The 14,433-nt window shown below is 36.4% G+C and overlaps 1 protein-coding gene across 8 annotated transcripts in view; it reads left to right on the top strand.

Moving 5' to 3' along the window:
• The window catches only part of Fat1 (FAT atypical cadherin 1), a 117,272-nt gene extending 114,105 nt beyond the window's left edge, over positions 1-3,167 (top strand). For 4 of the 8 annotated variants that reach the window (XM_063234630.1, XM_063234629.1, XM_063234631.1 and 1 more), the window contains 2 exons: positions 728-763; positions 1,751-3,167. In XM_063234630.1, the coding sequence (XP_063090700.1) occupies positions 728-763; positions 1,751-2,379 (665 nt within the window). In that variant the 3' untranslated portion in view covers positions 2,380-3,167. The remainder of the gene's footprint in view (positions 1-727; positions 764-1,750) is intronic. The other 4 variants (XR_010042555.1, XR_010042556.1, XM_063234633.1 and 1 more) reach the window with 2 other exon arrangements.
• Positions 3,168-14,433: the final 11,266 nt, after the last annotated feature.

Here is a 14,433-nt window from a genome sequence, read left to right on the forward strand (position 1 = left end):
AATCCAGGGATTTTCACCCACTTTTCAAAGAGAAAACCTGAAGCTTAGGCTGCATAAGTGTTCATGACCTTGAGATTTACAGGCACTTCCTCAGACTTTGTGCCTGGAGTTCTGTGTGTAAATGAGAGTCCTGAAAGAGCACGTATAATCATAGATTTGAATAAGGAGTTAGTGTAGCTGCTGATCTCTCCGGGGAAAGGAAGACTGCAAATACACAGTCATATTCAGAGTGGTAGAGTTGAGAGAAATGTTCAGCGTTTAGTGATCTGTAAGTTATCGTAAGTTTGTGAGTTTTGTATTTTTGAAGGTTAGGCTATACTATAATGTATATGTACAATAGGTTTATGTACTTGAATTATACATACATGAGAAACCTGATGAATTCATGTTTTATTAAAGCTTTTGGGTTTTAATTATTTCTAAGAAAAACTGTGTTTTCAGGTCAGATTGTCAGAAACAAGAAAAATAAAATATTTGAGTGTCCTTCAAAGTCTCTACCTTATCATCGTTCATCTTTGTCTTCTTTTTCCAGATCCCATTTTATTTGTACCACATAAGTTTCTCAGCCATTTGTAATTTTTATAGAGAATAGCACAAAGACATACTACACGGCTGACTGGGCCTTTGCAAACAGTTTACATTGTACTGTATGCTTACTTTTGTTGCCTTTTCAGCTGTCTGTTTTAATTATCAATGTTTTCTTTTCTTTCTACTTTGCCACCAAAAGAATCTTTGGCTGCTCCTGACCTCAGCAAATCAAGAGGTGACTTATGCATGCCAGTTGTTCATTGATAAATCACTAAAAACATTTGGTAATGATTCTCCCTCAGTGCTGACCTGCTTCGCTTGGTTGCTCAGTGTTTGCAGCAGCAGACAAGTCCCTCGTTGTTATGCCCTGCATTCGAAGCACATCTCGACTAACCTTTTCCTGCCTGTGAGAGGATTTTTAAAATCCTAAGAAGAAAAAAGGGGCCTTGGGAGGTTTTTAAAAAACGTAATGACACAGTCTAAAATGATCCTTGATCCTTTTTAAAACAGTAAAGATTGTTATAGTCCATCAAAAATTTCTTTTGCAACACTAGTTTGGTTGTATTTTGCTTGATTTGGAAGCATGCTTTGAAACATACCTGTCTAAAGATAATTGTTTTAGGAATTTAAGGAGAGAAGAGTTCCAACAGAAGGTCTACACAGCATCTAAATTGTATGCACTTTTCTACAGATAAGTCAAAGCACTGCCTTCTGCTAAAGGAAAACAGTACTGCTTTTAATATTGCACTTACTACATTATTATAAAGAAAGTTTCTAAATTTTGACATGCCAAAGTTTACTGCTAGTGTTTTAACAAGTCATGTTAATTAGTATTGACTGACAAGTAATACAGATCAAGTAACATTTGATTTTTTTTTTAAACTCACTAAGGACTCCCCCTTTCTGAAAGGACTGATGTCTTAAGATGGGACTAATACTTCCTTCATGTAGTGCAGTAAGTTGCAAGTGACAGAGGCAAAGTGAAAGGACAGTTTGAATCGTCTGCAGGGAAGTGCATGAAATTTAGATGCTACAGATTGCATCTGGTGGAACTCTTCTTTTCCTTAAGTATTTGGTGTATACTAAAACTGCACATTCAAAGTAATGAGCTTTGAACAAAAACACATGTGCATCTTTATGTCTTTGATACACTGAGCATTTTTCTAAGGCATGAAAACTTAGGATACAACATACTGAAATCTCTTGTTCTCTCCCTGCTCAGGATACCACTGGGATACATCAGATTGGATGCCGAGCGTCCCTCTGCCAGACATACAGGAATTCCCCAATTATGAGGTGATTGACGAGCACACTCCCCTGTACTCAGCAGATCCAAATGCCATCGATACTGACTACTACCCTGGAGGTTATGACATTGAAAGTGATTTTCCACCACCACCAGAAGACTTCCCTGCGACTGATGAGCTACCACCTCTGCCTCCGGAATTCAGTGATCAGTTTGAGTCTATACACCCGCCTAGAGACATGCCTGCTGCAGGTAGCTTGGGGTCTTCACCCAGAAATCGGCAGAGGTTCAACTTGAATCAGTATCTGCCCAATTTCTATCCAGTGGATATGTCTGAACCTCAAAAAAAAGGCACTGGTGAGAATAGTACTTGCAGAGAACCTTATGCCCCCTACCCTCCAGGATATCAAAGAAACTTTGACGCTCCCACTGTAGAAAACATGCCCATGTCTGTGTATGCTTCCACAGCCTCTTGCTCAGATGTGTCAGCGTGCTGTGAAGTGGAGTCTGAGGTCATGATGAGTGACTATGAGAGTGGGGATGACGCCCACTTTGAAGAAGTGACAATTCCTCCACTAGATTCCCAACAACATACGGAAGTCTGACGCTCACACTCCCCCCCAAGTGCCTGGACTTTAACAAACCTAGAGATTGTATATCAATAATCTGCATTGTTCTTTGCAGCAGTGCTTAAGCGCTTCTTTTCGGTGAGCTAAAAAGGGCATGGCTGCACTGAATCACGCACCTCTTGATATGTTAGCCATTTCCAGTGTCCTAACCTACTGTAATTGGGTGAGATTTCATTGGCTGTGCCATTTCTGAGCATCTTTTTGTATTTGCATTTGTCTGTGTTAAAGTAATGAAACGAAAATCAGTTCTACCATCTTGTTAGCATGACTCATGTATTTATATAGATTTGATTATTGTAATTTCTTCTTGTCTTTTTTTGTAAATTTTATGTACAGATTTGATTTTTTCATAGTTTTAACTAGATTTTCAAGATATTTTGCGCATTTGTTTTCAGTTGGATTTGGGGGGTGGTAGCACCCTGATTTTAATATAACCAGGGATTCACTGTATGTTCTTTTTCACTGAAGTATGACACTTCATTAACACATTTCAGTATAATCGTTTATTTCTAGCTGTACATAGAAGAAGAGGAAAGATATACATGGACATACCTTAAATGGGTTGCTGTATTTTAGAATTACAAACATTTTTCATTATTGGAAAGTGTAATGGGGACCTTCTGCATACCTGTTTAGAACCAAAACCACCATGACACAGTTTTTATAGTGTCTGTATATTTGTGATGCAATGGTCTTGTAAAGGTTTTTACTGAAAACTACCATTAGCCAGTCTTTCTTACTGACAATAAATTATTAATAAAACACTTTAGCTTTGCTGACTGTTTTTCCTTTGCATTTATATTCTTGTTCAGAACTTAGCTGGTGAATTGAGATGGAAGAATGGTTAAGGATCTATTCACTTTTGTAGTTATAAGTGTGAAAAACCTTTCCATTTGCTAACCAGGCGGTACTTGCAGATGTAGTCACTAGGTGGCAGTAGATGGTAACTATAAAATGTAACAAAATAAATAATTTTAAGTATAACTTGAAGAAATTTTTCATCTGTAAATTTTAAATCTATCAATACTTGGTGGCCATAATTTAAAAGTCTCTGTGTTTTTCATTTTTTCCAATGATTTATATTTTTAAAAAATCATAAAGCATTTTATCTTTCTGTTGTCAAAAACTTAATTTCTGTGTATTTTAATATGAAATCTAGATACTACCTTGCATGTGTTTTTAATATAGTCAGCATCCATCTATCCATCCATGCAACAGATGTTTATGAAGTACTGTGTGGTGGTCACTGTGCTATCAATTACCAACACTCAAGCTTTTTTAAAACTTAGGAAACACATTTTTTAAGTAAATGCTTTATTTTTGTCCAGTGATACTTGTCATGTATAACAAAACAGTAGTCTCATGAGCTCTACTGTTACCATTTACAACTCTGTAAGCTGTTTTTCTCACTTCATATTTCAAAATATATGCAGTATTATCATTTCTTGAGTCACTGGACTTACAGGTGACCTGCTGACTGTGATATTAGAAGGAGACCAAGCTTTCATTGTTCTCGTCTTTGCGTTAGTTACAGAATAAGTTTTGCATTAGCCCACATACAGTGTTTTCATTATTTTAATTGTTAAGTATTCCCTTCTGAGGCAAATAGCATGTGTTTATTTTCATTTACATTGAAACTTGACGTAATTTTTATTTTACTGATTTTTTTTTTTAGACTTTATTTAAAAAATATGTTTTGGTCACTTATATTTCTATTCAAAGAAACAAACAAAATTTCTGTTCCTTCTCAGAACTTATATTTGGTGGGGCAAGTTGGTGATCAATAAATATATATAATAGAGTGATGAGTACAAAGTAGAAAATTTTGGATTTGAGAAACCGTGTGATGGGGAAGGAAGATGTGTGAACGTTTGAGACAGCTTTCATGATAAGCTGGCATTGGAAATTGATCAAGAGGAAGGTGTATGGTCTGCGGAATGGGAATTCAGGCAGAGAGGATAGTTACATACAATATTCTTTATATAAACGGAAAGTCAAGGGAGGGGAGACACCTGTGGGCTCGAGCAGATGCCTCTTTGTACGTTACCAGAACTATTAGAAAACCTGTCAGTTCCTTTTTCGTCTTGCCCTTTGGCCTCATGAAGGCCTTCTGGTGACCTGTCTGTTTGATTATTCTCTTGAATATCTACAGTGGTCCTGGGATTTTTCCCAGAAATACCCTGAATAGTCCCCTTATACCTGGACTTTTATGTCTTTCTCTTGGCTTAACTTTCGTTTTGATGGAGCACATTGTAGTTATTTTCTGAGAATTTTATGAAAAGTAACTTGTTTTAGTTTCTTTATATTTTTGAAGACTTTATTGTACTATCACAGTTGGTCAATCGATAGATTAAAATACTGTTTTCAGAATTTTGACGTTTTTGAGACATACTGTTTTCTAGCTTCCAATATTGCTATTGGGTTGCTCATTTCTACTGCTAGATTATTTGTGAGCTAATATTCTCATAAATCTTTTAGGATTTCTTTTTTCTCTCCAACTTCCTAGAATTTCCTAGTGATGTATCTTGATGCATGCCTTTTCTCATCCATTGTATTGGTTCTCAGCTTTCATTATGGAGTCTTCATTTTGGAGAATGTTCTTATTTCTTTGTTAATTTTATGCCTTCTGTATTCTCAGCCAAGAGAATATAGACTCCACTTACTGTAGGCTGTTATTACTTGCAAAATTAATTCTGTTTTCTGGCTGACTTCCTGTTACTGACCTTGGTCTCTATTTTATCCTTTAGAAGCTCCATTCCACTTTGTCTTTGTTCATTCTGCTAAGCTTGTGTTTCGACTGTCATGTTTTTAATTTTTAGGAACTTGATCTTCTTCTGATTGTTCACAATATAGGCAGTTATTCCTATTTGGATCCTACTACTTAATTTTTCTTCTGATAACTTTTTTGTACCAGGGATCAAACTCACAACCTGGCGCTTGCTAGGCAGGCACTTACACTACCGAGCTAAATCCCTGAACTCTCTTACAGTATTTTTAAAGTAATTTCTTTTGCTTCTTTGAGCTTTTTAAAAATACTGTTTTGAGTTGATCTTGAAATTATTTTCACATTGGAAGTATTCTTCTGTTTGTGTACTTTATTTATATTTTTTACTAGTGTATATTATACAGAAAGGTGGCATATTGTTACATACATATAAACATACATTGATTATTTCTACCCTCTTATCCTTACCTTTCCTTGATTCGCTTCCTCATATCTAATGGTCTTCCTTCTACTTTTGTCATGTTTTTAGATTTTTTTCTAGATTCTAATATGAAAGAAAACATGCTTGTCTGAGTTTGAATTATTTCACTTTACATGACGCTATCTAGTTTCATCCATTTTCCCACAAATGACATGATTTAATTATGGCTGAATAGTACTCCATTGTGTATATATATGATGTTTTTATCATACATTCATCAGTTGACAAGCAGCTTGAGTGATACCATGGCTTGACTATTGTGAATTGCACCAGGACAAATATGGAAATGGAGGATCTCTACAGTATGCTGATTTTTAATTCTTCTCGTGAATGCTGAGTATTGGTGTATAGCTGTACCGTATGGTAGCTCTATTTCAGGTTCACGGAATCTGCACACTGATTTCCATAGTAGCTGCACTAATTTACATACTCACCAACAGGATATAAATTTCTTTACTCCGCACTTTTCACCTGTGTTCATTGTTTTTTTATGTTCTTCATGATAGCCAGTGAAATGGAATATCAGGGTAGTTTATATGTATTTACTTCATGCTAAAGATGTTGAACTATTTTCCATTAATGAGCCATAATTACCCATTTGTACATGTTCTTTAAAAAAATGTCTGTTCAGTTAATTTGCCCCATTTATTAATTGAATTAACATTTTTGGGGGGGGGCTTCTTAAATTTTTTTCAGTTTAGATGCCTTTCTCCTTACTTAAGTTTATTCTTACATATGTTAGGTTTTATTTTTTTAACTAGTTGTAAGTGTAGTTGTTTCACTGATTTTTTTTTTTCTTGGCAGGTTTGTTACTAGGGTATAGAAAAGCTGCTCATTTTTGAGTGTTAAAACGTATCCTGCCACTTTGCTGAATTTATCAGATCTAAAAGTTTTCTGGTGGAATCATCTGTGTATTCTTAGTATAAGACTATAGGATCAGCAAGTAAGGATAATATGACTTACTCCTTTCCTATTTGTACTATTTGTATCCTTTTTTCCCCTATTTGATTGTTGTATATTTTTCAATAGTATATTAAATAGAAACTATGAGGGAAGGTATCCTTGTTTTGTTCCTGATTGTAGAGGAAATGTTTTTAGTTTCTTTTCAGGTAACTTTGTGTGTATCATATATATAGCAGTCATTATGTTGAGGTAATATCATCTGTGCCTTCTTTGTGCCAGGCTTTATATTGTAAAGTGATCTTAAGTTTTTTCACGGGCCCTTTTTTTTGCATCTATTAACATAATTAATGTATTTTTATCTTTGGTTCTATTTATTTGGTATATTGATTTGATTTGTGTGTTTTTAAACACTTGGATTTCTGGAATGAACCTAGCTTGTCATGCTGTATGATCTTTTTAGTGTATTGTTAAAACTTCATTCACAAGTATTTTATTGAAAATCCTTGCATCTATGTTCACGTGTTCACGAAGGATATTGGCTACAGTTCTGTTTTTTCCTTCTTCCTCCCATCCCTCTCTCCTCTCTTCCTTTTTTTCAAATGAGATTGCAAGCAAAAGCATTCTTTCCTGTTTCTTGGGAAAGTTTGGGGAACACTGGGGTTGGTTCTTCTTTAAGGGTCTTAAAAAATTCAACAGTGAACCCATTCAGTCTCAGCTTTTCTTTGTTGGAAGATATTTATTACTGTGTCAACCTCATTGCTTCTTATAGACTTGTTTAGGTGTGTGTTTTGTTTTGCTTTTAATCTTCATGATTCAATTTTAGTAGTTTATGTGTGTCTAGAAACTTCCATTCTAGATTTTTCTAACTGCAGTACAGGCTTTCTAGATAGTGTGTAATGAGCCTGTAGATTTTAGTGATACATGTTGTATAATGTCCCCTTTTTAGCCTCTATTTATATCAATGAGTCTTCTCTCGTTAGTTTGGGTAAGGGTTTATCAATCTTGTTTATCTTTTCAAAGAACCAACTCTGTTTCATTGTTCCTTTGTATTATTTTGTTCTTTTTAATTTTAACTTTGATCTCATATGTCTGTTCTGTTGGTTTTTTGTTTTGTTGTATTTATATGATCTTGAGTTAACATGCTTAGGTTAATTATTTGAGATCTCTTCTGACATTTTGATACAGGTACTCGAAGCTATAAACTTCCCTCACAGACCTGCCTTTACTGTATCCTAGAGATTATGATGTGTTGTCTTGTTTAATCTTTTGGCTGTGGAAATTTTTATATTTCCCCTCTGATCTCAGTGACCCACTGATGAGTCAAAAGTGCATTATTCAATCTCCATGTGTTTGTATGAATTCTGAAGTTTTTCTGTTGATTTCTAGTTTCTAATAATCTAATAAAATAATCTAGTTTCTAAAAATCTAATAATACATGGTATTATTTCATGTTTTTGTTGTTATAATTGATAAAACTTCCTTTACAGCCTAAAAATGTGTATTTTGGGGGAAGTTCCATAATGTGCTAAATACAAAGTGTATTCTGCACTTCTTGGATGGAATATTGTGTAGGTTCCTATTCAGTCCATTTGATCTACAGGGTAATTTAACAGTGACTGGGTTTGTTGGTTGATTTGGTTTGGTTTGGTTTTAGTTGGAGTAGCCTATCCATTTGTGAGAGGGGGGTACTAAAGCCACCTACTGTTGTTATAGTAGGCCCTAAACTATCTTAGATAGTTTCTTTCATGAAACTCAGTACAACAATGTGCAGTTCATATATGTTTACACTGTTTACCAGTTTGTAGAGACCTTTTTGTGTCTGACTAATTCTAGTTTGAGGTCTCGTTTGTCAGATGTGAGTCTAGTTATTTCTGCTGCTTTAGATTCTATTTGTATGGAATTTTTCCCCATTATTTCATATTTACTCTTTGCCAGTGAGATGTGTTTCTTGTAGACAACATAGTTGGGTCTTGTTTTTTTAATCCAACCTACCAATCTATGTCTTTGAATTGGAGAATTAAGAACATTTATATTCAAGGTATTACTGATTCCTGTCATGTTTTCTACTATTTGATTTGTTCCTAATTAATGTTCTTTTGCTCATCTACTTTTCCAATGATAATTTTTTCTGTGTTCTGTTAGTTATATTTATCTTCTCTTCCATGTATAGGATTCTTGTGTTTTCTGGAAAGCTGGTTTATTTAGTCACCATGAATTCTGTAGTTCATGCTTATTGCAAAGTATTTTCCCTTCTGTTCAGAAAGCTTTTTAGGCTATAGTAATCTGGGTTTACAGTTACTTTCAGGGCTTAAAATATATAATTCCATGCCCTTCTGGCTGCTGTAGATTTTTTTTTTTTTTTGTACCAGAGGTTGAACTCAGGACCTTGCACTTGCCAAGCAGGCACTTAGGGTGCTGAGCTGTATCCCCATCCCTGCCTTTAGAGTTTCTTCTGTGATCTGTGTTATGATAGGTTTGCTTGTGAAGGTGACCTGACATTTCTGAGTTCAGTTCTTTTTGATTATTTTGGCACATTAACAAGTCATGGAGAGGTCTGGTCTGTCTGTATGGGGTTCTAAGTGCTTCCAGCATTTGAATGTCCCCCTAATTCCCCAGAGTTGGAGACTTTTCTGTTATTATTTCAATTGAATAGGTTTTCTGTGCCATTAGTTTGTACATTTTCTTCTTCAACACTTGTAAATCTTTAATTTGGTCCTTAATGTAGTCATCGAGATCTTGAATATTCTGTTCATAGTTTTGTTTTTGTTGTTACTGTTTTGTTTTTAAATTACTATCTGAATGCTTTAGTTCCTTTACTTTGTCTTCTAACCTTAATACTATGCTTGATTTAGTCTATTGGTGAGAATTCTCAACTTTTTGATTTGACTTACTGAACTTCTCAAGATTTTTAGTATTTTTTCAGAATCTCTTACTTTACTGAAATGCTCTCTCATATTCTGCACTGACCTCCTTAAATTGTCTATTTTTATCTACTTTGAATGCACTGATTCTTTTTGGCAATTCATTTTTGAATTATTTATCTGGAGTTTCAACCACTTTAATATTGATGGATTCGGTTTTTAGGGAGTTTTGTGTATTTGGAGACATTTTGTTCCCTTATTTTTTCATGCCTTTTTGCTGAGATTTGTACATAGAGATGGTTTGTGAGCATAGTTTTACTAAGAACTTTTTCTTTACCAAGCGCCATGTTTCTAAGTGCTAGGTTCAATCACAAGTACTGCTTTGAAAAGTGAGTAGCTACGAATAACATCAGTGACTAAAAGTGAATGTAGCATGTCAACATATAATGAAAACTTACTTAAAATTATCTCTACAACTTGAGTAATGAGAAAGTATATTAACACAGAATAGGCTAAAAAATAAGCATTAGTAAAATTAAAAATTAGTACATACATGCGAGGGATGAGACAAGAGTAAATGAGACTAAAAGAAAATCCAATTAAAGAATTTTTAAAATACAAAAATTAGATAAAAATTTAAAACTCATTAGGGTAAACAAAATAACATAATGGGAGCAAAAATAAAACGGTCTTCTTTACAGAGATATTTAAAATGGAAACATTTCTCTCCTGGACTTTTAGTATTGGAATTCACCTGGAATTAGGAGAGTTGTAAGAAGCTACTACTCTCCAAAGTATTTCTTCTTAGGTATAGGCCAAGCTGATTAGAGCAGTAGGCAGTCTATAACCTGCCTTACCAGTGAGGGGTAAGTAAAGTCTGTGGCAGGGCTAGATTCAAACCTGCTACCCAGGGTTTTGTTCATGGGCATGGACATAATCAGAGCTGCTCTGTCAAATCTCTTGTCAGCTGAGCCTGTGGACTACTTCAGATCATGAATTCCATGTGTTTGTTACCTTTTTTTGTTGCTGGGACCAAATATATGACACAATTGGAAAGGGCTTTATTTGACTTACGATTCCAGGGTATACAGTCCGTGATCCAAGTGCGGAACATCATGTGGAAGGGCATATTAGAATGAAGCTCGTTTCATGACAGCCAGGAAGCAGAGCAGGGGAACAGTGCTTAAAGAGAAGGGGCTGGATACCAGATACAGCATCTTCCACCCAGACATACTCAGAAGGTGTCGTTTATTAATCCAGTAGGTGGTTCCCAAGCCAAACAGACTGACAAGTTTGTCAGAACCTAAAACGAGAGAGCCTCAGGGTATGGGCTTGTGGACCATGTTATATATCTAACCTAAGGTGGCGTATACCCTACCTCTGAGGGAAAAACTACTGTTCCCACTGTATCTGCATTGGAAAGGAATGTCACAGGCACCAGAATTGTATCATCCCCAGCTATGGCTCACCCAGCCCCAGTTCCCACAGCTCCCACTTACACAAAGCTTGTAAGTGGAGCAGACTCCACTCTGCCTGTCAGACCCCTCTTTCCTGCCCCCAGCAGACTACACTTGCTATGGCCAAGAGTTCTTAGTGGGTCTATGTCACCATCACTGTCTTCTTGGGCCCAGACTCTCAGAGTGGGAACCCACTGTACAAATGACAAGAAGTGGGTCTTGAGGACAGAAGAAATGCCAGGGTTTCTGGTTTCCCATGCAGCTCCAGACAGTGAGATGTTCCTTAGAAAGGCCTTGTGATATTTAAATCCACTGTGAAGTTGTCAGAACTTCTCCCATGCAGGCTCTATGTGCGGGACTTAGATCTCCATCTACCCAGACTGCATATTTGGTAGCAGAATCTGCACCTCTAGAGTAAGCTGGAATTTTCCTTCAGCCCTCTAAAGGGGAGTTTCTTATGCCCCAACAAAGGTACCACGCTTCAATGTAGTGCCCTCTATTTCTCTTAATTATTCTAAGTACCAATATTTCTGGGTTACACCTAGTGTCAACTCTCAAATTGTTCTCCAGTGCTGCGTTGTGATATCCCCACCTCACCATCCAACTGTATGCCCACTGATTTGGCTCAGCCTCCTAGAGCAGCCTGTAAGGGCTGAGTGCCTCTTCCTCCACCATCATTTCCTCGTTCCCTTTTCTTTGCATTTAATGGCACCCTCAAGCTGACTGAAAGCTAAGGTGGGGCTTGTTATTCCCTGTATGTATTATGAACAGTCAGCTTACTTTGTCCCTTTTCTATAGGTCTTTCCTTTGAAGAGTCTCAGTTTTTCTAGAAGAGGGATTTTCTATTTCCAGCTTGTGAAATATTGTTGCTCTTTGAAGCTGGCCAACTAAGGGGACTAAGGATTCTACCATTCATAAAGCCATGGGAATGTTACTGGTTCCCTTTCTTCGCCTATTGTCTTTGAATCTGCCCAAGATAGCACTGAGAACCTGGGACCCAGCAACCTGAATACTCACTGCTGGGATCAAATGGGACTATTTTAAGAGGAAAGCCAGTGACACAGCTCAGTGGCACAAGTGCCTGCCTGGCAAACACAAGGTCCTGAACTTGATTCCTCATAATAAATAAATAAGGAGAGATTTGTTTTGACTCACAATTTTGACGTCTCTGTCCTCGGTTGGCGCACTTGTCCCCAAGGCAGAAACATCATGGTTGGAAGGGCATTGTGGAGGAAAGCTGCTTGCTTCATAACGTTCAGGAAGCACGAAGCAGAAAAAATCTTGAGAGGAAGAGAAGGGGACCAGATATAGTTTACAACGTCACCCCTCCATACCCACTCAGACACATCTGCAGTGGTATTTCACTAGTCTAGATACCTCTCAAGCCAACCAAGTTGACAGTCAAGATTAACCATCACAAATATGTACTAAAACTGAATGCCTCTTTATTACATTGCACCACACATAACAAATTGGCTCTTTACTATTGCCCTCTGTAGTCTGATTTCCTCCTTTGCTGAAACATGGTTTCTTATTCCTCTACTTGCTGCCCATCTTCCTAGCTTTAGCTGGGTATTGGAGTTAATGATATCTCTTGGTTGCATCAAAAATGGAGTTGCTTTTTTTTTTTTAACCTCTGTTACCTTTGCCTTTCTTGTTTCAGTTTGATTTTCTTTAAATTATTTATTTATTGATGTTGGATTTATTTTCAGGAAAGGGAACAGAAATGCAATACTCTGCTGTCTTAACCTGTGTAAGTTTGGGATCTGCTCTTATCCACTGGTTTCTAGCACTTGGAAGAACCCAATTTTCCATTGCATTCTAGCAAATTGACATAAATATAGTGGCTTAAAATAGCTCCTGTTTATTATTAGTCTAGTTTTGTAGATTAGAATGTTGGGCATAGCATACTAGGTTCTCTGCTCAATCTCTAAAATCAAGTAGTCAGCTAGGCTGAAGTCATGTGGGGCTTGGAACCTCATCAAGCTCACATGGCTGTTTACAGAACCCAGTTCTTTGCAGCTGTAGGACTGAGTTCCCAACTTCCTACTGACTCCGGGACTCAGGTTCCCTCTTTTTTGCTAGCTATTCCTGCTTCTTTGACAGCTGCTTCTTTATTTGGATCCAGCTGGTCTTCTCACAGTATGAAAGCTTACATTTTCAAAATCCAATAGAAGAAATTTCCATCTTCCCTCTCAGCTCTGACTTTGGAAGAGTCTAGTTCCTCCTATGTGTGGTCTCCTGATGAAGTCATGGCTCGCCAAGGATATCAAATATCTCCTTTTTGGTTAAAGATACCTGATTACATATCTAATCATCAGAATCCCTATCACATTCATATCCACACTCATGATTATTCTTTGTCCCCAAGGGCTGTCTTTAAGTTTGACCTATCACGATTGGCACCATTTATTGTTTTATGTTTTTATTGTTTGGAAGGTTTTGATGTTTTGCAGTGCTTTGACCTTTTAAAGTATTATACTGACCTCACTATAAACTGAAAATTATTTGCACTATATTTTGGTTTTAAAAAATAATAGCCTCTTTTGAGCTAACTGGAAGTGACTGAACAATTTACACTAGCTGATAATAGACAACTTAGAGGAGATTTATTTTGACTCACAGTCTTAAAATTATTCTTTTCACATAAGCTATCTGAATCAGCATAGAACACTTACTATAGAAGAGTCCAAGCTACCAGAGAGAATTAGCATATGCTCACCAGTTTTGTTTTCTAAAATCTCTGTAACTCCTTATTCCATGACAGGAAAAGAAAGTCAAGGGCTATCAATACGCCCACTTAAAATTCCCTTAGAGGGCTGGGAGTGTAGCTCAGTGATAGAGCACTGTGCCAGACCTTGGTTTCAATTCCCAGTATCAAAAAATAAAAAGAACATTTTCTCAGAAAACTCAGGAGCTGTTGAAGATTCCAGGGTTGCTTTAGTGTTTTTGGACACTAATATCATCTGTATTCTGGGGTACATGCACATGCACGTGCATGCACACACACACACAGACAGACACACACACACTACATTTAAAGACAACATGCTACTTGTCACAATTTGCTACCCTTGGAAAGCGACTGTTCAATTTTAAAGAGATTTATAAGTTAAATATTCATTAGGAAAAAATGCTAGCTAACATCTGAACTTACTACTTTCTATTTCTGATTTAAATTAGTTTTCTTAGTTCTACCTGCTAAAATTTTAAATTTTCGTGGGGTTTTTAAGGGCATATTGTTTGTTTTTCTGATGGGAAGAATAAACACTACATGATTATATTTGTCAAAGTCATTTTTATCATATGGTGTGTAACCATCATACTAACCTGCAGAAAAATGAGAAATGTTTTTCTAGTGCCGAAAGATGTTAAGTGCCATCCCAGAGTTGCATTACCTTTTTGGAAGGCTGCTTTTAACTGTTTGGAAACAGAAAACTGGATGCCACTTAAGTTTTATTTTAACATCCCAGAGAAACTCAGCACTAGACTGAGAAATGGGGAATTAATGGCGTAGAAGGAGGCACCTAGGACATTTGCTGTAAGTATGTATAAGAACCCAAAAGATTTTAGTTACTCTTTTCAAAGAAAAATACTGGATTA

This window comes from Cavia porcellus, unplaced genomic scaffold (assembly GCF_034190915.1).
Source record: "Cavia porcellus strain 051 isolate PalLab524CR breed Dunkin Hartley unplaced genomic scaffold, mCavPor4.1 scaffold_24, whole genome shotgun sequence".
Classification (NCBI taxonomy): Eukaryota; Metazoa; Chordata; class Mammalia; order Rodentia; family Caviidae; genus Cavia; species Cavia porcellus.